Raw genomic sequence first — 24,102 nt, 5'->3', positions numbered from 1 at the left:
GATTTGAACAGCATATGACAGCACAGGTTGAGAAGCCTCTCATTCCCCATGACCCAAGACAAGCAGCACCCAAAATGAACTCATTCCATCATTAGCAATAAAGCTGTATGTGGCCCCAAATTATGAGAGCCTATTCAACAACAGGACACCCTGGCTGGAAGGAAAAGACATCACTACCAATAAAGGTAAGCTATCATGAGTAGCTCGCAAGGGAGAATAATTCCAAGTGTGCACCGCCATTTATCACTTTGGCAGCTAATGCGAGTGGGAAACGCAATTTTTCTAACAGGGTATCAGACATGTGACATTCTGATTAAACGGCAAGGAAATGCAGCACCAAATCACTGTAATAAAGTGAGATCATCCATTTATTGTGTCCCAGCTAATCATTTGTAAATCTGCTGGTTCATTTTTTACGGCCCTTTGTGAGCAATAGGGGAAGGCTGGGAATATTATGCTTAAGGGAGGAGAATGATTTATCTATTTACCAACCTGCTGGGAAGCTTTATCTGATTTGGATAATACAAATGTTCCATATGCAGAAGCCCTTCCGCAGTTTAAGGCAAGAGGGCAAATATGCTGACACAGATTAAACCTGTGACAACAAAATCAGTTGTCCAGATTGCGGCTGCTTTCACCTTTGTTGCCCTCCCCCATCTCTTCTGCTGCTTACAAGTCATTTTAATCAGGGGGTTTTGTTAATTTTTCTTCAGAGACCCATCCAGTAACGATGTTTCAGACTAAAAACATAAGAAGAGCCTGCTGGATTAGGCCAGCGGCTGATCTGTTCAAGCACCCTATTCTCATTATGGCCCAACCAGGCACCTCTGAGAAACCCGTAAGCAGGACCCAAGCACAAGAGCCCTCTCCCGTCCTGTGTTTTCCAGCAACTGGTATAAAGAAACATTCCTGCCTCCAAGTGTGGAGGAAGAATAGTCATCATGGCCAGTAGCCATTGACAGCCTGAATTTGGCCAGAGAGAAGTAACTGAATTTAATTAGGAAAAGTTCTAAGTAAGTGAAATCACTGGGGCCAAGGCAACAGACTGAAAGGTAAAGAGATGTAACAAAAACAAACAGATCGAAACAGTGCCCTGGATCATGATGATGATGATGGTCATATCCTGGGTATTTTTTGGAAACATTTAAACCTCCTGAGATGCAGCACTACTTCCATTACAATGACAATTTGTTTGGCCAACTCTTTCCAGCTCACTATTTCACGGATGCTTACCAAGATTGGTTGGCATCTGTCTGTCTTGGGAGACAGTGAAAGAGTGTGACTTCAGGTGTAAAGTCAAACCATTGGAGAGTTACAGCATCTGCTGCAGCTGTAGAGACTGATAAGGGAGAGAAATGTTTTGTTGCAGCTGGGGCAGATGAAGGCATCTGGTTGTGCTGATGCAGGTGCACCATGGCATTTCTTCTCTCTGAGCTCTTCCCAGCGGTCATTCCTCCTCTAGTCACTGCTATGGACACGCGTCTTGACTGGCCGTCTCCAGGCAATGCGATTGTCTGTAAGGCTGATGTTGCCAGCCTTCATGTCATGTTTGCAGACATCTTTGTAACACAGAGCTGGTCTGCCAATGGGCCTGGGTGCCTGAAGCCAGCTCCCTATAGAGAATGTCCTTGGGGATCCAGCCATCTTCCATTCTGTAGACATGACCCAGCCAGCTTAGACAATCACTGAGACAGCAGTGTGAACATGCTGGGAAGATGGGCTTGGGAAAGCACATCTTTGTTTGAGACTCTGTCCTGTCATGTGATGCCCAAAATCTTCCTGACACAGGGCACATGGAAGGCGTTGAGGTGTTGCTCCTGGCTGGTGTAAGCCGCCCACGTCTCACTACCATAAAGCAATGTGGTCAACACGCAAGCCTGGTACACCTTCATCTTGGTATTGGTCATTAGCATTACATTCTTCCATATCCTTTTGGAGACGCAAGATGTTGCCGTAGCTGCCTTGCCAATACGCTTGTCCAACTTAGCGTTGATGGAATGGTTGCTGGTTAAGGTGGAGCCCACGGTGGGTCTACCACTTCAAGTATGTGGCCACCAATGATAATGCACAGAGTGCTGGTGATGTCCTCACCCAGGAAGTCGGTCTTCCTCAGGCTGATGGTAAGGCCAAACTCTATGCAGGTTTGCAAGATTCTGTAGAGCTTCCTCAGAATGCGCTGTCAAGACTGCAACATGTGCAAACAGCATCTCTTGGATAAGTACCCACTGCACTTTTGTCCTGGAATGGAGATGTGCCAGATTGAACAGAACCCTGCACTTCTTGAACGGATGTACACACAGTCTTCAGTCAAGCTGAAGGCATATAAGAGCACTGAGAAGAATATGCCAAAGAGAGCTGGGGCAAGAACATAGCCCTGTTTCACACCACTCTTTATAGGTAAGGCATCCAAGGATGAGCTGCCATACTAGACGGTGCCACACAAGTTATTGTGGAAGAAAATGATCATCTTGTGCAGCTTAGGTGGGCATCCTATCTCACTGAGTAGTGTGAAGAGTCCTTTTGGCTGGTGAGGTCAAACGCCTTCATCAGGTCTATGAAAGTGATGTACAAGGGGCGTCTCTGCTCTCAGAATTTTCCTGCAGCTGACTCAGTGAAAAAAATCATGTCAACTGTTGACCTCTGAGCTCTAGAGCTGTATTGTGACTTGGGAGAGACCCTGCTGCCAATAAATTAGGCTGTCCCACCATCTTTCCTGGTAACCCTGGACCTCAAAAGAGCTTTGCAAGTCATTTAATTACACCAGTGACAGCATACAGTTCACTTTAATTAACTAATTCCCTACCCACCCATCGCCTTTGGGTGAAACAACATCCAGTGTAGCTCTCATTACAAGCACTGTGATTGTCCTCTCCCAAAGTTATTTGCCTTAAAAATAACAGTAATATAAATGTTCAAGACAGAGCAGCTATTAAAACACACTGTCAAAAACGCTGAAAAAAAACACTAGGGTGTTTCGAGTAAATGGAAAAAACCAAGACTGCTTATACACTTCAGATTAAAAAAATGACTGCTTAAAAAAAAAGTGGCTTTATTTTCGGAAAGCTGAGGCTATAAATCCAGAAAGGATGAGTGAGTCAAGCCAAACTACAACTTGGTGCTAAATAATTGAACCAACTGCTTGGTCTCCATAGTCCCCTTCCTCATACTCTTCCATTCATTTGTTTACTTCTTCAACACAAACCAGAGTTTCCCAGTACATTTGAACTAGCAAAGTATGTTTCCATCTTGCCTTGTAAGCCAGGATTACAAACCATGGTTCAAGGCTGGTGTCCCAACATGGTTTGTGGAGATATGCAAACCACATTTTGCCAGTTCACATACACCAGCAAATGATTTGCACACAAGAGGAAGAGACTAGTTGACCTGGAGTTAGCAAGTACAAGGCTCATTTCCATCATGCCAAACCATAGTTTGGCATTTCATGTGTGATAACTGTACACTGCACCCAATAAGAGGAGGAGAAGAAGAAGAAGAAGAAGAAGAAGAAGAAGAAGAAGAAGAAGAAGAAGAAGAGTTTGGATTTGATATCCCGCCTTTCACTCCCCTTCAGGAGTCTCAAAGCGGCTAACAATCTCCTTTCCCTTCCTCCCCCACAACAAACACTCTGTGAGGTGAGTGGGGCTGAGAGACTTCAAAGAAGTGTGACTGGCCCAAGGTCACCCAGCAGCTGCATGTGGAGGAGCGGAGACGCGAACCCGGTTCCCCAGATTACGTGACTACCGCTCTTAACCACTACACCACACTGGAACATGGTTACACATCAGAGCTGAGGAAAGTATAAGACACTCGGTTTGGATTTGAAAAGATGCTAACCTGAGTTCATTTTATATTACATCTGTGACAATAAGTATATTGTAGAAATGCCTGTTACACGTTTCCCTGAAAAATTCTGAACGTTAATGAAGAATAAAGAAGTTCTGGTGTCCCTATTTGGGCTTGGTTCCAAACTGACATAAAGGTCTGGTCCCATCTTTGATCAGCATGAGGTGATCCACTCTTGTGCATTTGAGTTCTTCCTTACCAACCTTCCCCTACCCCTTTTTGACACTAGTAAGGCACAGTCTCACTGCATTTCTGACTGTACTTCACTTTGCCCTCTCACTTCACTGCTTTGCTCTGCTCTATTGGAGAGTTCTTTGGACTTTCTGACCAGCTGCAATGAAATATCTATTAATTTATATTGAACAGTGCTAAAATGTGATGCAGTTTCAACAGCTAGCAAACGTAGCATGCTTTGAATTAGAGGGTTGGAGGACATTTTAGTAGGAACATTAAGTGTAGGGCTGACAATACAGAGATTGATTATATTCTCACTGCTTTTTTAAAGTAGCTTTGTTTTGTGTTCTTATTCCATTATTATAATGATTTCTTTGTTCACGTTGCTATAGTATTAGTTCTTCATTTATTCACTGTTCCACGATGCTGTTGATTATCACATTGTACTGCCTGGATGGATTTTCTCTTCTGTTCTTGTGTGGTCACATTTACGGTAAGTTCTGTTCCTGAATTAAGCACTGTGTATCAATAAATCATTTAATTTGCCTCAATTATTACCTTGAGACTGAAATAATTGTCCTTGGTTGAGTGTTACACATTTGAATTGAAACTCTCAGTTAATAGTGGGAACCAGCCCACCATGTTGCAGATGATGAAAGTTGATATGAAAGTTATATTCATGGTGTATAGTTTGTGCTGGCTCACCCCTACATGAAAGACATCCCTTGAAAATATGCATGTGTGAACTAAACCATTCTCTGCTGTGTGGGGCAGAGGGAAAGCTGTATATCAATGTCCTACAATAGTTCAAAAAAGGAGACTAGCTGCCACAGCCTTGCCAATTTTCTTCCACTCTACAGTTCATATCAACTTTTGCAAACCCAAGGCTTGAAGCCAACAACCTTCCTCTGCAATTTAATAGATACCATTATAGTTTCTATAGGCTCCTTGTGAGATAAAGAGTATTTCCTAAATTCCTAAATGCCATTCCCCTTTTAGGCCAGAGTAGCTAAAATAATCAACATGCAGGGTCACAACGCCAGAAATTAATCACCGCTTAGAGATTTGGAGGTTTGATAAGTCATATATAATTCATGTAGGTTGGACAAATATAGCACATACTGCCAGGATGGACACAAGATGTTGGGGATTAGAGAGCTAGCAGCCACCTGGAATACAGGAAGAGGTGAGAGAACAATGGCCAAACATGGGGAAGAAGCAAGACAGTGATGGGATAATACAAAGTTTCCCTATTTTGGGGAACAAAAACAGCTGCCTGTACAGCTCTGGTGCTAGAGATTCAATGGGCATTGTGCCCACATGGTCAGCTGCCCAGATAGGCTGACAGCAACATGGAAAAGGCCAGGCAGAATCATTTCTCCATCTGCAGTGATGCCGGGAAGTGTAGGTCTCATCACCTCGTAATCTAATCACCAGCAGCCTAAACATGAATTAGCTCAGACCATCAAAATGACTGAGATTTTATGATCCTAATAAACCCTGACCACAAATGCTGATTAATTGCTCAGTGCCTTGCCTAATTTGTTTTCTGACAGTCAAAGGATGCTGATAAACTGGAAAACAAGGAGACTTCTCAGACTGGCAGGGGGGGGGGGGGAGAACCTCTTTAAGGAAACAGAATTACACTCTTCTGCAGATTCCAGCTCCAATCTTTGCAGCTGAAATATACTCGGAGTCGAGAGTGGATTTCATGCTCTTTATTCAGCTCATAGTGGTGAGGAGGAATGGAAGTTCCCCCAGGACGTCTGCTTTATACACATTATTTACACAATGGGCCCCACGTGATTGGCTAATTCCGGGTTTCTCTTGTAGGCCAATCAGGTTGTGGATTCACTTCCACCTGGAGCTGGATTGGGTGGCTCCTACGGACCAATCATACTGCTGCATTTTGGATCCTATTCAACTCAGTACATAACAGCAGTCAATAAAAGCTCTGGATTATAATGTAAAGAGAATAAAGCTGTGGCTTTGTACATTTTTCATGTACAGTAATACCTCCGCGAAAGTCCGCCTTATATAGCGTCCATTCTGGTGAACGTCTACGGCAAACCTGGAAGTACCGGAATGGGTTACTTCCGGGTTTGCCGCTCACACATGCGTAGAAGCTGGTGCAGGTGCACCATGGGATGTGCAGACGCAGAGCTTTGCCCTGCTTCCTTTTCGGCTAGCGGCCAGAGCTCCAGAACAGATCCCGGATGCAAAACAAGGTACCACTATATGCAGAAAAATGCAAGTGCAAAACTGAAGTCAAGGAAACCTGTTGCCTGTTAAAATTTGAGAGCCACTATACTATACTGGCCTCATTGGCATATAATTCTAAGCCAGACAATGGCTAAGAGTAAACAACAAGCACGCTGCTACATGGAGCAAAAACTGTGGCTACTTCACTCCTACCCCACACCAACTGCTGCCGCAGTGCCACAAGCTAAGCCATGGTTTGGTTTAACATTATGTGCTAACCCACATTTGTGGTTTCATTCCCCCAAACCACAAGAAGTAAGTCAAGAAGAGTTCCAAAATTGAATGAACTTGAGTGAATTATGCACACTTGCCATAGTAGTTAACTTTGCAGAATATAGTCTTATTTCTTCAAGCAATAAGGAAGGATAAGCACTGAAGGCCCACGCAGTGAGCGTTGGAAGTCCTACTTGACCTTTAAGAGTTCATTGGTTAACATTTATAATCCCCCTTTATCCCATGAATTCAAGGCTCCATTGTGGCAGATACTGACCACACAAGACTACTGCAACGTTAAAGGGATGGAAGCGTGCTCTTAAAAAATAAAGCTGAGTACTGCAACCAGCACTGAATTTCAAGCACAGCATTTTCTGCAGAAAACACACAACCCAGAGAAAGAGTAACAAAGTTGATTCAATTGACCAGAACTATTTTTCCCATTACCAGATGAACAGCCCTTTCCCCCTCCACTATAAACCTGTATTTTCCTTTAATACTGCAAACTCTACAGGAAGAAAAGTATTTCTTACTGCATGCTTGTACAGCCTTGATCTCAGATGAGAGTTGTAGGCACAACAGCAATATAAATGAACTTCAATTTACAAGGACAGAAACAGACACATTTTGATGGAGACTTTTCCCTAAACAAAACAAAGAAGAACTCCATTATTTGTGCTACTCTCCTGAACCTTGAAATTAAAAAAAATCCCTTACTAATTTAGTCCTTTCCCATTTGATGAACATCTTTCTCTTCCTCCTTGCATCTCTAATGGAGCTTAAAATTAATATGACTTTTGCGTTCAATGCATAGATGGTACACTGACGCCCTCGTGATGAGAGAGAGGCTCTACAAATGGACAAAAAAGTTAATCATTTTGTAGCTATGCTTGCTTTTCAAATGAAAAGGAACCAGGGGCTTCTATTATTATCAATCATTTATATAGCACTCATAATGTGCAAAAAGCTTTTTCCATATTTACTTTCTCATCCTCACTTTTGTAAAAAGGGAAACAGATACTAGAATAATGGATTGGAATATCTCGCTGACACCATAGGTTGACAACGGGATTTGTTGCATCTTACTGCTTTTTGCTTGCTTGCTTTCTGTCTTTCTGTCTGTCTTTTTTTTTCCTTTGCAATAATGTTTTTATTGCAGAATGTGTTAGACTAGCACTGCTACAATTTGTAGAACTTGAGTTTAGTTAATATGCACACCACTTTCAGGCAATAGCCAGCTGCTGAATCATCACTGCAGGGACTTCAAATTTGGTAAGTGAGAGACAGCCTCAGATGTCTGTTAGTTAAATTGCTATAATATTCTTCCCTTTATCCAACTAATTTTTAGTTACCAAATAGTTCCTGGTTCACCACAGGGGCATCTTTCTTTCTCACAGCCCAGAAGAATTTGTCTCAAGTATTTCAGGTAACAACTCACAATACTATATTCTGTATAAGCCACATTGACCAACAACATCCTTTATAGTCCATTGCCAAATTGTTGTTTTTGTTGTTAATCTATACTCCGCCTTTTTCCCTGACAGGGACTCAAGACAACTTACAGATAAAAATAAGAACCACTAAAAACATAGAAAAACCGATCATTAAAAAAACAACTAAACATTGGCCAAATTCTACGTTGTTCAGGTACTCTTAGGAAGCCTTAAGAACTCTTCACTTCTACATCATGCAACTAATCCTGCATCAGATCGGATTCAGGTTAGGGAGGGAATTTTAAGAAATATTAATCCTATAAACAGGGAACAAAGCAGCAGTTGTAAATGATATTTACACAATATTTCTAAATAAAAAGCCATTGATCCATCTATCCTCGTCCTCACACAGCCAGGCTCAGCTCTTACTTTCGTCAATTAAATGTGTGTTGAGGTTATGTTTACTATTCCTTAAACCTTGGGATTCAACATGAAACATGGTATATACATAAAATATAAAAACAGAAAAACAACTGCTGCCTGAAACAGAGGTTGACCGAGAAGCAGAGAGTTTCACCTTGATAGGCCTCTGAAAATCAAAGCTATTCCATCTGAATTGGGAGGGCTTATATTAGGACATTTGAAAAATATGAAGCTGTCTTATACTGAGACCACTAGGTCCACCTATTCCAGTACTCAACTGGTAGCAATTCTCCGAAGTCTCCTACAGGTTTTTCCTATAAACTGCTGCTACTTCATCCTTTTTAATTAGAGAAGATTCCAGGCATTGAACCTGGGGACTTTGACATGCAGAGCATCTACTCTATCACTGAGTTACACCCCTTCCTCATAGCTCATGTACCTTATGAACTTTCTCCAGGTGTCCAAAGCTAGGACATCAGGCAAATACAGGACACTCTTGGAAAATACAATCGTGATCCCCAAAGCAAAAGTCCATGAATGAACTAATAGACAAACTATTTCTGAATTCAAGGTGCAGGACAAAAGAAGATGGAGAATCCTTCTCTGTATACTGGAGCTTCAGAAGTTAATGAAAAACATTTTAGGAAGGGTCAAATTTTATTTTTAATCTTTCTCTAAAGGGAACTTGTATTCCTTAGATTCAAGAACGTCACACAATTCTTTAAAGGTCATTGTCTATTTTAACTTTTTACAAAGAATAAAGTCACCCGATCTAAAGAAGCAGTCATTGTTTTAAGTATCACTGTTAGTTTGCTAAAGCAATGGGGGGGGAGCAAAGAAGCAAGTGTGTTCTTTTAAGAAATGAAATGAAAAATATCAAAGAGGCAAGGGCTAAAAGTTTGAAAGTCTCACTTTAAAGAGCCTAATAGCCTCAGGAGTATTATTTTGTTCTCAGCCGAGTCAAGCTTTCCTTCAGCAACATCCTTCAACCGCAGCAGCTGCCAATCACCATCCGCCAGCTATCCTCCAATTAAATGGAAGAACAATGTTAATGAGACCACTGCAATCAGAATTTCAAGGACATCGATGCAGCACACTTGAGGCCAGATGGAAGGCAACAAGGAGGACAAACCCTTCAATTTTGGAGGAAACTGCAATGCCAGGGATTTTCACGGCCTCTGGAAAAGGTTTGTGCTGATATTAAACCAACAGACCCTCATGGCATTAATCACATTAACTGCACTGTTTTCAAGCTTAACACAGTCTGGGCATTAAATATTTCTAAACTCTTGGAATGCTGCAAAACCGTGCATTAGAATTTATACTAACATGCGCTTATGAGCAGTAGCGGCAAGAGCCCCCACTCATCTTCAAAATTAGTGATGCCTAACTGCACTCAAGAGGAGACTCTTGAGAGTCCCATGGACTGCAAGAAGATCAAACCTATTCATTCTGAAGGAAATCAGCCCTGAGTGCTCACTGGAAGGACAGATCGTGAAGCTGAGGCTCCAAGACTTTGGCCACCTCATGAGAAGAGAAGACTCCCTGGAAAAGACCCTGATGTTGGGAAAGATGGAGGGCACAAGGAGAAGGGGACGACAGAGGACAAGATGGTTGGATAGTGTTCTCGAAGCGGCCAGCATGAGTTTGACCAAACTGCGGGAGGCAGTGGAAGACAGGAGTACCTGGCGTGCTCTGGTCCAGGGGGTCACGAAGAGTCGGACACAACTAAACGACTAAACAACAACAAACAACTGCACCCACTCCCAGCTCTTGCCACCAAGCAACTCACTCCAATGTCACCCTTGTCTCCCACTATCACCCTTCCCATATGTATCAAACATATTTTGTGGCCATATGTCCCGTGTGCACCAAACCTTTCACATCTGCAAAAAAATTACTGAAGAGAGTGTTGTGTAGTGCACAGAACGATTCATTGAGGCAGCCTAGAGCCTAAGCTCTCCAACAGAGATTTTGTAAAACTAGATTCTAGAGGAAAAGAGGACAAGAAAAAAATTGGATAGAATAAACCAGGCCTATAAAAATCCAGGTCTCTTGCAGAATTTGACCATCTGGCCTGCAAAACTGAATGCCAAGAGGTTTCTGGGCATTTTGTCCTGAACCTATGATGAGCCATTTTTCCTGACTTGATAGTACAGACTTGGCAGTACAGAATCAGGCCCCACAGGTAATATACCATTGTATGGCTTTGCAATAGGTTTTTTTAATGCACAGCATGGGCAAAAAGGTGCTTGCAAATCAAACGTTTTAGCCAAGCTGCCACAACTCACCAATACCAAAAGCCCCATCACCCCATTGCATGGATTTGAACCCTGTACTCGAGTTAGAAAGGAGGGGTTCCTTCAATTTGCAACTGTAAGACTGATCTGGAAACTGAATTAGGCATTGTCCTCTCAGCCTTAGATGCTGTTGACTCCTTTGTTCTTTTCCTGCAGGCCTATTTTGTCCATGTTCACAGAACTGATTCTACCAGGTACTTTGATATTTCAAGGGATCTTAACAAACAGTCATGTGAAAGCAGAGGAAAAGAAGAGGAATGAAATATACCATTCCCTGGTTTGGAAAGGAGAGAGTCATGATGTCTAATAGCACAGGGTTGTAACTCATTTTGGAGTTTTCTCCTGCCACTAAAATATTATTATATGTGACCTAATGGACAGCAAGCTAAAGGTAAAATAAGGAGTTGGTTAAGGGTCATTTCACATTTTATGCAGGGCAGGACTGGGCAAACACTGATAACTCCACAACTGGTCAGTCATAATTCACTGTATGTGGGGTTACTCTTATGCCTAGTTTGGAAGCTGCAGGTAGTGCAAAATGCAGTTGGTGGAGTGCACAGTTGGATACCCAGGTTTACACATATACACCAGGGTTGAAAGTGCTGCACTGCCTGCCTATTACCTACTGAACTAAGTTCAAGCTTTTGTTGTTAACAATGTAAACTCCTAAGCAATGAGGCACATAGCAACCCCCTCACCCTGCTGTAGACAAATCCAGATTCAGCAAGAAGCTGAGTCTGTGCTGCAACTGATCCTTCTTCCCCAAACACCACCTGAAACGGCAGTGCTTTCTGCAACTTGGCATGCAAAAAATTTCAGAGAAGCACCTTAATTGTGCCAAAAGAGCCTACAACTCCATTAATCATTTTATCCTGGAGTAGCTTATACGTGCTATTACATCTTTAACTGGAGGTGTCTTATTGTTCTTTTCAATCAAATATTTAGTACTGCAGTAATTATGCTCTCAACGAACTGCTAAATTAAAGAACTAAATTAGTAACATGCCTAAAATGTCAGAGAGAGAAATCTAATGTCTCTGTTACTAGAGAGTGCAGATGCAGGGATGCACCTGAGAGGCTGCAAATGTTGTAATCAGCAAACACATAGGAATCAAAGGCAAGTTACTGCACCTTTAATTTTAATATTAAGCAAGGCAGAATATGTGATCTGGGGCAAATCACGGTGAAAACTCCAAGATAAATCTCTGCCAGGATGTGTTGCTCCTCCACCTCCTCCTTAGTTGCACAACAGTTGAGTCCCCTGTCCTTTCAGTTGTGCCACATAGGGTTGCCATATGTCCTCTTTTTCCAGGACACATCCTCTTTTTCATAGGTATGTAAAATGAGAGTTGTCAAAGCAATCCATAGTTAAAACTAGAAGTTGGCAAATGTGTCCTCTCTTCTGCTCTTCAAAATATGGCAACCCTATCTGAACATACTTAAATCTTGAAATCAACCAGACTTAAAGGAGCTTAGATTTGATTAGCTCTTGCCCCAAATCCATCTGCCACTAGCTATAAAATAAAAATGTTTTCAGACAAACAAAAATAGACACACATCAAGAAGATCAGTTCTCATCTGCCTGCTTTTAAAAGAAAAGCTTCCCACGTCTCAATGATGAGGCACACCCAACATGCCTGCTCTGGAAATCACTTAACCTGATATTCTATAAAAGAGAAAATCAAAAAAGAAGGATGGTCCCACAAGCATTCCCTCTAAAATGACTGCATACATGGATGCTTGGGACACAGAGGATTAAAAGGTAGAAAAAGAGAAGGGAGATGGAAAGGCTCCATTCATTTTTAACAGCATCAATACCTTGGTTTCCCTTTCCTTCATCCCAGGATTATTTCCCCCATCTGTTAGTTACTCAGTTAAAACCTTTATTATTTATTTGATTTAAAGGCACTCTAAGGTTTCTTCCACTACTCAAAGCCCTCCACTTAAAAACAGTTACAAAAATAAAATGGGTATTAATAGGTCAAGATATCGCTTGCAACAGACAATCTCTAAGCTGAAGGAACACAGCCATGAGGTAAAGCACACGGCACACCACGTAGGCGTGATTGCACTAATCTTGACAATTGCTTCTTCACCCAATTTCTGCCCACTACTCCCATCTGCTCACAAAATGCATCAACACATCAGTGTTTGGGAACGATTCAGACACCCAAAAACCAATCTCATATGCCTGAGCTATGCTTTACGGTACTCTCACTTTTAAAGGAGTTAAGGTTCTCCCTCAAATTATGAGTGCTCGAAACAAAGCTAACAGTTCTGCGTTAGAATAATGTTCATAGCAGCAAGTTGTTTTGCTGCAAGAAATGATGTGCTATTCTAATGGTCTCTCTGGCTTCAGAGTAGACCAGTGGGGGTCAAGGGGATACGGCACTGACCAAAAGTGCATATACAGACTGCCCTCACAATCAAGATTCTGCAGTTCCGCTTTGTACTACCTCCAGTATTGGAGACAGTATGCCTCTGGTATCAATTTCACTGCATATCTTTATAGCCATTGACCAGATATTTATGAAAGGAAGGAAAGGGGAATCTGTGCCCCTCCTAATTTTGTTGAACTCCCAACTTCCATCCGTTCCAGGCAGCACAGCCAGTGGTTGTGGCCACAATGAGAAAGGCCGCAGATGTTACATTCTTGATGTAAAGCATATGAACAATGAGACCTATACAGGTTATAACCCATTGGGATATTTGGTTGTATGCCCCTTTGTTGTCTTGGTTCAGTTATGCACTTGTATTTAAGGAAAAGACTGGCCAGAACCAGACAGGCTCTCCGCAGGAACCATTTTGGAAAAGAGCCCAAATCAATTCTCCACTGGAAATCCCAGCAGGAATCTATCCAGCAGCTGTACCTGAGGCATGATGACAGAAAGAGACAGGTGTTTTTGAACTGCGGCATTTTTACAAGAGATAGAGGCAGTCCCACCTTCAAGTACAAGAAGGTTGAAATCTGCTTATGCAACATTTGATAACTTAGCAAGCATTTCCCTCATGCTCTTCAGATGTTAGGACAAAGCAAAGGAAGACATTGAGGGCATTAAAACACTTGGGACCTCAGTCAGTTTTAAAGAAGACAGAACTCTCCACATTCTAAACTTTATTTCAGAAAGACATGCAAAAGACTTTGTGCACAGAATGCAAACCTTAACAGTGTCATCAAGGACAGTTTTCAACATTTAAGACTCCGGAAAACCTGAACATTGTCCCCCCTACAACAGCTGCATCATGCACAATTACAGTGCTTGGTGAATGGAAGTTACATCATAGGAGGCATCACAGAGCACATAATCACATGTAAGATGGCATCTGCAATGCTCATTTAATTCCTATGGTCCAGACACACAGAGACTTGGGTCGACAAGGTGTCAGCTTGTAAATTACATGTGATTCCACAATGGGACCCAGAATTGTATTTGGGAGTGTTCTAAGGGAAGCACTGCTTGAATGTCTTGATTTGCTCATACTGTACGCTTTGTTATCTTGCATATTCCATTTACCCCAGTGCAAAATAAGGATTGCCTGTACTTATACAAAAAAGCCCAGCATGCATCATTTTGGCCAGAACTTTCCATTGGTCCACCTGCCAATGAAGGCATAGGTGGCAAATATCCAAGTACTATAGATAGGTCCTTTCCCTAGACCAATAACCAAGTGCCTCAAGCCCACAGATAAACATAGCATCAAAGAAGAGAAGAAGAAGAAGAAGAAGAGTTTGGATGTGATATCCTGCTTGTCACTACCCGAAGGAGTCTCAAAGCGGCTAACATTCTCTTTTCCCTTCCTCCCCCACAACAAACACTCTGTGAGGTGAGTGGGGCTGAGAGACTTCAAAGAAGTATGACTGGCCCAAGGTCACCCAGCAGCTGCATGTGGAGGAGCGGAGACGCGAACCCGGTTCCCCAGATTACGAATCTACCGCTCTTAACCACTACAACACACGGGCTCTCATCAAAGCAAGCCAATTAGCATATAACAAATCGAGTGAACAAACATATGTGAGCTTATTCGTTCAGCAACTATCACTTAGTCTTGGGATTATCCTGACTACCAAGAATGTGACATCATCACATGGTTAAGTTTCTGTGTCTCCAACCAGCGGAATGGTGGCAATTATGTTCACAACCTAAAGGCACCAAAATAGCACAAGCTGATCGATGGCTATGCTCTGCCACTACAGTTGGAGGCAGCAATGCTTCTGAATACCAGTTGCTGGGAATTGCAGGAGGCAAAAGTGGTCTTGTCCTGCTTGCTGGTTTCCCACAGACATCTGGTTGGCCACCATGAGAACAGGATTCTGGACTAGATGGGCCACTAGCCTGACTTAGCAAGCTCCTTCTTACATTTGTAGGTATTCCTAAACATTGCAGAGGGAGGGATTCACCACAAGGATGCTGGGGTTTTTTAAGGGCATCTCTGTGGCTTATATAGCTCAACCCTTCATCTTCACTATTATTTAAAAACTAGTAAAATCCTGCTCTCGTACACTGGATTCCTGTCACTGGTCCACAAGGAAAGGCAGATGTGAAAATTCCAAAGATGTATACACATCTAAAGTTCTTACCTGCAAGACATCCTGAATCTTTACCCACACATCCGCCATGTCATATAACTTGATATCGCCATCGTACTGACTGGAGGGAGAAGCCACAGTCTGCTGAAGATGCCCCAGGACAACAGCATGAGCAGCAGCAACAGCATTGAACTTCTCAAAGAGAAGCTCCAGAAGTTCCAGAAGTAATCTAAAGATCATTTAGAGGGATGAGAAAAAACATATAATTCATCACTGAATACTGTTCACATTTCAAGGGCACTAAATAAAGAAAGCAGCATTACGGAAGTCCTGCCATGACCCCCAACTCCAAGCAGTGACTTGGGCATTGACATAAGATGGTAAAAAGCCAACCAAAAACAAGATGGAATTTTTTATGGAGATAGTCAGTGAAATTTTCTCTTTGGGTTTTTCATGTAATGCTTGAATGCACATGCTTATTAAGCTTGAAGCCCTTAGTATTAGATGGAGCCAACTGCATTGGAGAGCCTGACAAGTTGTGATGGAGTCAGTTTATGAGGCAAAATGCACACTTCCAGCTCCTAGACCAGAGTCAGAAAAAATAGGCACATGCACCAAACACAGACCATCACTGGCCATCATTGATTAAGGATGTCAAAAAACAATGAATCGCATCAGTTATTTTAATAGCCAATTTCTCCTCTGCTGGCTCATCCTACATTGGAAGTTCTAGGTGTTCGCTAATAGACTTCAGCTGAAAGAAATGAGAAGCTGTGCACGCAGCTAAAATGCAGTTTCTGTAGTATGGAGAAATCCTGAAGCCAGACTTTTTCTTCCTTTCCACTCCACCCACCCAGACAAAACTGGAAGTGTTTGTGTGTGTGTGTGTGTGTACACGATATGCAATGTTTCTTTTCTGATCAAATCTAAATTTACTTTGCTACTTAAGGAATATAACACAAATGAATATAGTCGCCTTACTACACAGCTGTCTAATCATCCTGTCACATTATGTATAATTTGGCATACAAAAATGCACTCTTTTGTATATTTATGAACATTTCAAGTACATAAATGTCTTGAGTTCTTCCGACAGACTTCTGAGAACTGAAGGTTTGCACAGACCAAAATAAGCTGCTCTGCTCTTTCACATGTGTGTACATTTCAAGCACAGATTAATTTATTTTGCATGCTGCAGAAGATGGAAGAATCTAAAAACAGCAAGAGGATTTGAGAGTCATACATGCTGATAGTATATGGGAATTTTAGTTGCCTAACTTTAGATTGTTGCCAAACTTTAGATTGTTGTATATAATTATTAGAAAGCAATTTGAAGGGCTAACAGGCAGCTAACAACAAATTTTAACCCCTTGCCTTATGGAGCATTTCATTCATCATTCTTAAAGAGAGAGTAGCTCATAAGTGTACGTATGTGTTTTCTTATACCATGGACATTTTGAAACTGAGTTTTTAAGTTTAATTATTTGATGTATGTAATTATGAATCCATCTACTTCAAACTATCTGTGCTTATTTATATAGGCTGAAGACTAATTCAATAAACCAGATTCAAAACTTATTCTGTCCAACTTCCCATTTTTCATTAAAAAAGTCCTCTCACACACGCAAAAAAACTCATCCCACCCACCCAAATAAAACATTTCCAGACCTTCATGTACACAGTTCTATGCATAACCTATTGTTGCTTCATACCATCTCAAAGCATTTTTAAATAACAGGGAAAGTTGGTCAAATGCAATAAATGTTACGCTTCAGGTTTATGAAGAGAGTTCAGTGTTTGAAAATACATAACGTTCTTACACTGGAACTGAAGAAATCCCATTTGCACTTTTATATGGTATCTCCATAGAAACATCTGGGGAGGAGCCTTAAAACCAAACCTGCAAATTCAAAAAACCTCAAGCCTCATCAACTGTACCAATTACCAAGATATCCTATTATACATCAGGTGCTTATTGCTAGATTCTAATCAAAATGGCTCTCTCATTAACTGTCCCTATGCCTTTTTAATGGTCCAGTTATTGTAACTAATGTACCATGACAAAACCCATAACTGTTCTGTGGCCAAGGCAGCAACTTGCCACACTGAAAATTCAACATTACTTAGAAAACAGAAAATTTCCACTGTCTGTTGCTGCTTACATTGTTAGATGGACAGATGCAAGATGCAAGGTAACAGAAATGGTTTTGATATCAATGGCGTGCCAGACACCTGGCTTCAATATTATTGTGGCTAACCGTAAAGACAGTGAATTGTGGGCATAAAGAAGAATTGCATCCAACATTAGTTCAGATGTTTCAATGTACAATTGTTTAGAGGTACATAAATCACATCAAATTTCCCAGTAGTGATGTATGGAAGTGAAAGCTGGACTATAAAGAAGGCTGATCGCCGAAGAATTGATGCTTTTGAATTCTGGTGCTGGAGGAGACTCTCGAGAGTCCCATGGACTGCAAGAAGATCAAACCGATCCATTCTGAAGGAAATCAGCCCTGAGTGCTCACTGGAAGAACAGATCCTGAAGCTGAGGCTCCAAGACTTTGGCCACCTCATGAGAAGAGAAGACTCCCTGGAAAAGACCCTGATGTTGGGAAAGATGGAGGGCACAAGGAGAAGGGGACGACAGAGGACGAGATGGTTGGATAGTGTTTGCGAAACTACCAGCATGAGTTTGACCAAACTGCGGGAGGCAGTGGAAGACAGGAGTGCCTGGCGTGCTCTGGTCCATGGGGTCACGAAGAGTCGGACACAACTAAACGACTAAACGACTAAACAACAAATCACATAGGACTTTATTTTAATTGGCTGTAGTAATAAGACGACAATTTGAGCAATCTGAACTGCAACTTTTACTTGCAAGGAACTGCTCCAAATATTGTTTTGATTTACCAGCACAGCAGCCCTGCACTACCTGCCTCCTGCCTTCTCCCTCTGTTTGGTCCACTTGCCTACTTTTGCTCAACTGAATTCCAGAAAATTGCTTAACGCTGATGAGACACCTCAACTCATTTTCTGCCTGCAAATACAACAGGTCTTCTGATGTCACATTAGACCCTTGTTACATTTGTAAGTGCTGCTCAAGTGTCACACCCCTATTCCATAAGCTTGTGTTGCCAGAACATTTATTACTCCAGACTTTAGAGTATAAATCCTGCAGCTCTGAACTATAGCCAAGCTTATTACAGTGGTACTTCAGGTTACATATGCTTCAGGTTACAGACGCTTCAGGTTACAGACTCCGCTAACCCAGAAATAGTACCTCGGGTTAAGAACTTTGCTTCAGGATGAGAACAGAAATCGTGCTCCGGCGGCACAGCAGTAGCAGGAAGCCCCATTAGCTAAAGTGGTGCTTCAGGTTAAGAACAGTTTCAGGTTAAGAACGGACCTCCGGAACAAATTAAGTACTTAACCCGAGGTACCACTGTATTGTTATTGTTCTCACTTTATCCCAACACTCTCCATAGTGAAATGCCCCTAAACCTCTTGGCTTAATTTTGCAGTCCCTTTTCTCTGGACCTTTTCTAAATCTGTTATTCCATTTCTGAGACAAGGTGACCGAAGACCAAATACAGCTGGGGTGCAGAAGGGAACAAAAGGCTGCTGTAAAAAGCAGCATTTCCTTCTCTTTTGACCCAGTGGCACTTGTTTGTTTCTTTTAAGGACGAGTGACCTCCACAGCAGCACATCTGCCTACGCTGACAAAGGTCCACTTGGGCAGTTTGACAGTCCAAGTTCATAGCATCACCACAAAAACACAGTAAATATGTCGACAGAAAGTGACACAGGCCCCGAGGCCGCTCATGTTTGGGCAGTAAGTGGGCATAGCATGATGCAATATGACTGCTGAGACTTGAACGAGGTCACCAATGGTGATTCACACACGCTGCATTCATCAACATGCTTTTCTGGATCAGGCTAACCTTCCTCAGCAAAAGTTGGAAAAGGGCACATAACTCAAATTGACAAAGTAACAAAAAGTTGACACAGGTTGCAAAGGATTTGGTTGATGCATCTGGATAATGGTTATCCTTTGAGCACAGGCTGGAACAACTGTCCCTGTTTAAAATGATGACCCTTTCAGGACTAAACTCAGGTCCCCCCAGAGTAGGGGACATGAAAAACTTGTGTACTTTCCAACCCCTTCAAACTCATAAAGTCATCCAGCCTCTCCGGGTTGCAAGGAACTAAATTATGGGGCACTCTGAACACTGCTTCTTCACACACTACATTCCCCCCCCACCAGATATATTCCTGAGATTTTAAAAACTGTCATCCTTAAAAATGTGAATGTATACTTATCTATACAACATCTACAGAGCCTTTCCCATGAAATGTACATCCTGTAACTCTGAAACACAATATTGAAACTTAAAAAAACTTCTTTATAAACATTAATTTTGCTAAGGGTGGGGTCAATCTTTTGAACCCTGTCAGCAAAAGCCCTGCACTTGAACAATGGGGCTTTCCCCATTCCCCCCAGCACCCCTCCCCAAAATTGAGAAATTTCTAAGGCAGAACAATGTCTTTGAGTAACTTCAGAAATTAATCAGCAGCCACAGTGAATTTTGCAAATTCTACACTTTTTCTGAAAGTTATTTAAATATGAGTCAACACCAAAGTCCATATGGTATAAATATATTTGGCAAGTCAAAAGTGATCTTATGGCTAATGGAGATGGATTGTTTTAATAACTGTTCTTAATAAGTATGTGGTACTGTGAAATATCTAAAGATAGTACATTTGAAATTGCTTTTATTTCCTTTTTTTCTTTGCATTTTGGCTTCTCACTTTTGCATGCAAGAAGACAGCTACATTGTTCTTAACTGGTAGAGTAGCAGAGGTGTGCAACTGATTTTCAACCACGTAAACTTTATAAACTACTGTCCCTTCACACTGAAAGCAAATAAAAAGGGAAGCTGGCCTCATAAAATGGTTTTAACACTTGCTAATGAGAACAATGAAAACCAAAGGTGAACTTACTTCCCGAAACCCAAAGTGACATAAACAATATAGATCCGATGGGACTGGACTTCAGACACAGAATTAGAGAACAGAAATGATCCAATTAAAAAGCACTCCATGCACATGCCCTACCACTATGGATTACATATTCCATCAATGTCCATCTTCTTACACCCAACCAGACTGTATACTGCCCAAATGTGTTGACAGAAGTTAGACAAACACCCACCTACTAGTCTCGTACTGCAGAATGGGAGAAGACCATTGCTATTTAAAAGTCCACAAACACATCACAATAGGAGCTCATGCTCTATCTACTGAGGGGGCAGACAGGCTTGCTGCCAGAGGAAGGAGAGAAAAGGTGTTTCCCAACCATCAGCACAGACGGCCAAGAATGAGCCCAATGTTCAGAACCATGTACTCTTACCATCAGAGGGGTCTGTCACTACATCAGCATTTGCCCTACTAAGGTCAAGTTCACAAACCAAACAGCATTTCCCCTCCACATATCTATGCAGGGAAAGTATACTGCTGTAGCAGGAATAGGTCAGTAACATCCTTAAATGCCCTGGCCCCAGGGCAGTATGGCAGATTGTTTTCACAAGGTTCTCAGGGGCAAAAGGTTGGTCATATCTGGAAGCCTTCCAGAAAGGTTTGCAGGGTACCAAAGAGTTACTACACTGACCAGGCTGAAATACCATTAAGTACCCTTTTCACTGGAGCAAACTGAGCAGTGCTAACAAGCTGCCTGGATTTCAGCTCAGCAAGGTGATAAGACCCCTTTGGGTCTGTCACATTTTATTAGTCATTTTATTAGGCACCAATAATAATTTTACGGTTTTAAGTACAGTAGCAGAAAGCCAGACAGACAATGTGCTCACTGACTATGAAAGACCTAGAGGCATTACACAGGGCGCTGGTTCACTGATGATCTAAAACTCAAACCCTGCCAAGTCTTGAGGTCATTAGCCACAAGGGCCAAAAACCCAAACCCCTTGTTAAAAAATTCAAGGAGGGTGTTAGTTCACCCTGCTCAAGTTTTAACTTATCGAGTTTAAAACATTAACATATCAAATTCAGCTTTCACTGGTGAAACAAAAAACCCTTAGCGTAAACTTGACACAACTGAGCTTTGATTCCAAGAGCAATTACTCTGCTTCTATTTGATGCAGTGATGCCTGCCCTAGAGATCTCTCTCTTGGCTCACAAACCTTGCCTCTTGCTGGAAACTCCTTCCTGGAGGATCAGAATTCCTCGCTGGGACATAATCCTTTCATATAGGAATTCCCACTTTTATATCTTTTAGCCAACCCTGCCCCATCTAAACACGTAGCCTACTCACATAATGCTAACAGGGTCCCAAGAGCTCCCTATAGGTCAGATACCCACATGAACTCACTAGAGATACTTTCCCTTAACTACTCATAGGTGAGTCAAGGATGAGTGACTCACCTATGAATAGTTGGACAGGGGGACAGGGGGTGGGCTGGTGTGGAGGACTCCCTGGTCCTGAATGGGGTAACTGTGCCCCTGAAGGACCAGGTGCGCAGCCTGGGAGTCATTTTGGACTCACAGCTGTCCATGGAGGCGCAGGTCAATTCTGTATCCAGGGCAGCTGTCTACCAACTCCACCTGGTACGCAGGCTGAGACCCTACCTGCCCACGGACTGTCTCACCAGAGTGGTGCATGCTCTGGTTATCTCCCGCTTGGACTACTGCAATGCGCTCTACGTGGGGCTACCTTTGAAGGTGACTCGGAAACTACAACTAATCCAGAATGCGACAGCTAGACTGGTGACTGGGGGCGGCCGCCGAGACCACATAACACCGGTCTTGAAAGACCTACATTGGCTCCCAGTACGTTTCCGAGCACAATTCAAAGTGATGGTGTTGACCTTTAAAGCCCTAAACGGCCTCGGCCCAGTATACCTGAAGGAGCGTCTCCACCCCCATCATTCTGCCCGGGCGCTGAGATCCAGCGCCGAGGGCCTTCTGGTGGTTCCCTCATTGCGAGAAGCAAAGTTACAGGGAACCAGGCAGAGGGCCTTCTCGGTAGTGGCGCCCGCCCTGTGGAACGCCCTCCCATCAGATGTCAAAGCGATAAACAACTACTTGACATTCAGAAGACATCTTAAGGCAGCCCTCTTCAGGGAAGTTTTTAATGTATGATTTTAGTGTATTTTTGGTTTCTGTGGAAGCCGCCCAGAGTGGCTGTGGAAACCCAGCCAGATGGGCGGGGTACAAATAAATTATTATTATTATTATTATTATTATTATTATTACCGAGTAGCTTGACTGTCACCCTCTATTTGAGCATACAAGGATTAAACGTATCTGGCCCTCTCTCCTGTTGATTTATTGTCTTGGAGGCCAATGAAATTTTGCCCCATTTGTCATGAGATTTTTGCTCTGTTAGGTGCTGATCTTTCATATTTTTAAAGCTTTTTTTATCTAGCCGTGTTATCAAGGTTTTTTGTGGGCCCAAACTAGTAAGATATCAATTGCTAAAACATATGCATACACAAAATATTCTGATTGTTTAAAGTTCTAAATAACTTTTCTCAAAACTGTTTTCTCACATGGTTCCCTATCTTGCATAGAAAACATTAACATAAGGGCAACACACTTGTCACAGCTGCCTCTTCAAGCCCAAGCAGCTGTCCACTCCCCCCACCCCACCCCCGTGTTAGAACCATGAGACAATATTCTGCTCCAGGAAAGAGCAACACTGCAGCAGTCAGAAGGGTAGACAAATGGCAGGGGGGAATGTTTAAAAATCCACACAAAAGCATGCATTTGCAAAGCTCTTGGCTAACTTTAAACAGCTAAAAAATCTGAGCCTTTTAAAGGCTCAAGCATTCAGAGTCAAATTCCTCCTCTTCAAAATTTGAAGTTGTCAAAAATGTGAGATGGGGAAACAAGGCAGTTGCTAAACAGTAAAGAGACTCTCCTTGGCATGTTATGATAACTTAGCCAATTCACACTTCTCTACCAGGCTTTTCTGACTTCATTGTTCTAAGAGGGAGATGGGAATAACTTCCCCACCTGTGGAGCTTTTGGCTTCTTTCAATCCCAATATTAATTTGAAGCAGTCCTATTCATCTGAACACCCACTAGTTAAATGTAAAGGGTATGAAAAGGGCAGCCAAAATGATCAAACAGGTGGAAGCACTTTCCTGTTAGGAAATGCTAAAACATTTGGAGATGTATAAAGGTAAACAGGAGAGCACATCAAAAAAATGTTTTAAGAATTCTGCATGGAATGGAAAAAGTGGTTACAGATTGTTTTCTTCCACTCATATAATACCAGAGCTTGGGGTCATCCTTTGAAACTTGGTGGGCAATATACTTAGGGCAGACAAAATGAAGTAGTTCATCACACAAAACATAATTAAGGTCAGCATAGAGTGTTCCACCACACTCAAAAGTGCAGAGAATGGTGACCCAGCAGAAGTTTTATCTGTGCAACTCCCTCCCTACAGAAGTGGGTCTAGCTTCTTCATTGGAAAAACACCCCGCTCATTTATAGTTAAGGTATTTTGTTTCATGAAACCCACCTCTTCTGAAATCTTATTTATAAACAAAAAAGTGTGGTGATGGACACGAGTGCATATGGCTTTTAAAGAGAATTAGACAAACCCGTGGGGGAGGAAAGGTCTATCTGCCAGTGTGGTGGAGTAGTTAAGAGCGGTAGTCTCGTAATCTGGGGAACCGGGTTCGCGTCTCCGCTCCTCCACATGCAGCTGCTGGGTGGCCTTGGGCTAGTCACACTTCTCTGAAGTCTCTCGGCCCCACTCACCTCACAGAGTGTTTGTTGTGAGGGAGGAAGGGAAAGGAGAATGTTAGCCGCTTTGAGACTCTTTAGGGTAGTGATAAAGCGGGATATCAAATCCAAACTCCTCCTCTTCTTCTTCTTCTTCTTCTTCTTCTTCTTCTTCTCACAA

At 42.3% G+C, this 24,102-nt stretch overlaps 1 protein-coding gene across 1 annotated transcript in view; it reads right to left on the bottom strand.

The window, feature by feature from the left end:
* Positions 1 to 24,102, bottom strand: part of EXOC4 (exocyst complex component 4) — a 356,086-nt gene that overhangs the window by 278,283 nt on the left and 53,701 nt on the right. Inside the window, exon 7 of the mRNA XM_053405737.1 lies at positions 15,227 to 15,404. Within this exon, the coding sequence (XP_053261712.1) occupies positions 15,227 to 15,404 (178 nt within the window). The remainder of the gene's footprint in view (positions 1 to 15,226; positions 15,405 to 24,102) is intronic.

This window comes from Podarcis raffonei, chromosome 10 (assembly GCF_027172205.1).
Source record: "Podarcis raffonei isolate rPodRaf1 chromosome 10, rPodRaf1.pri, whole genome shotgun sequence".
Taxonomy (NCBI): Eukaryota; Metazoa; Chordata; class Lepidosauria; order Squamata; family Lacertidae; genus Podarcis; species Podarcis raffonei.
Note: the sequence above shows the minus strand (reverse complement) of the source record. Positions and strands in the feature narration are given on the sequence as shown.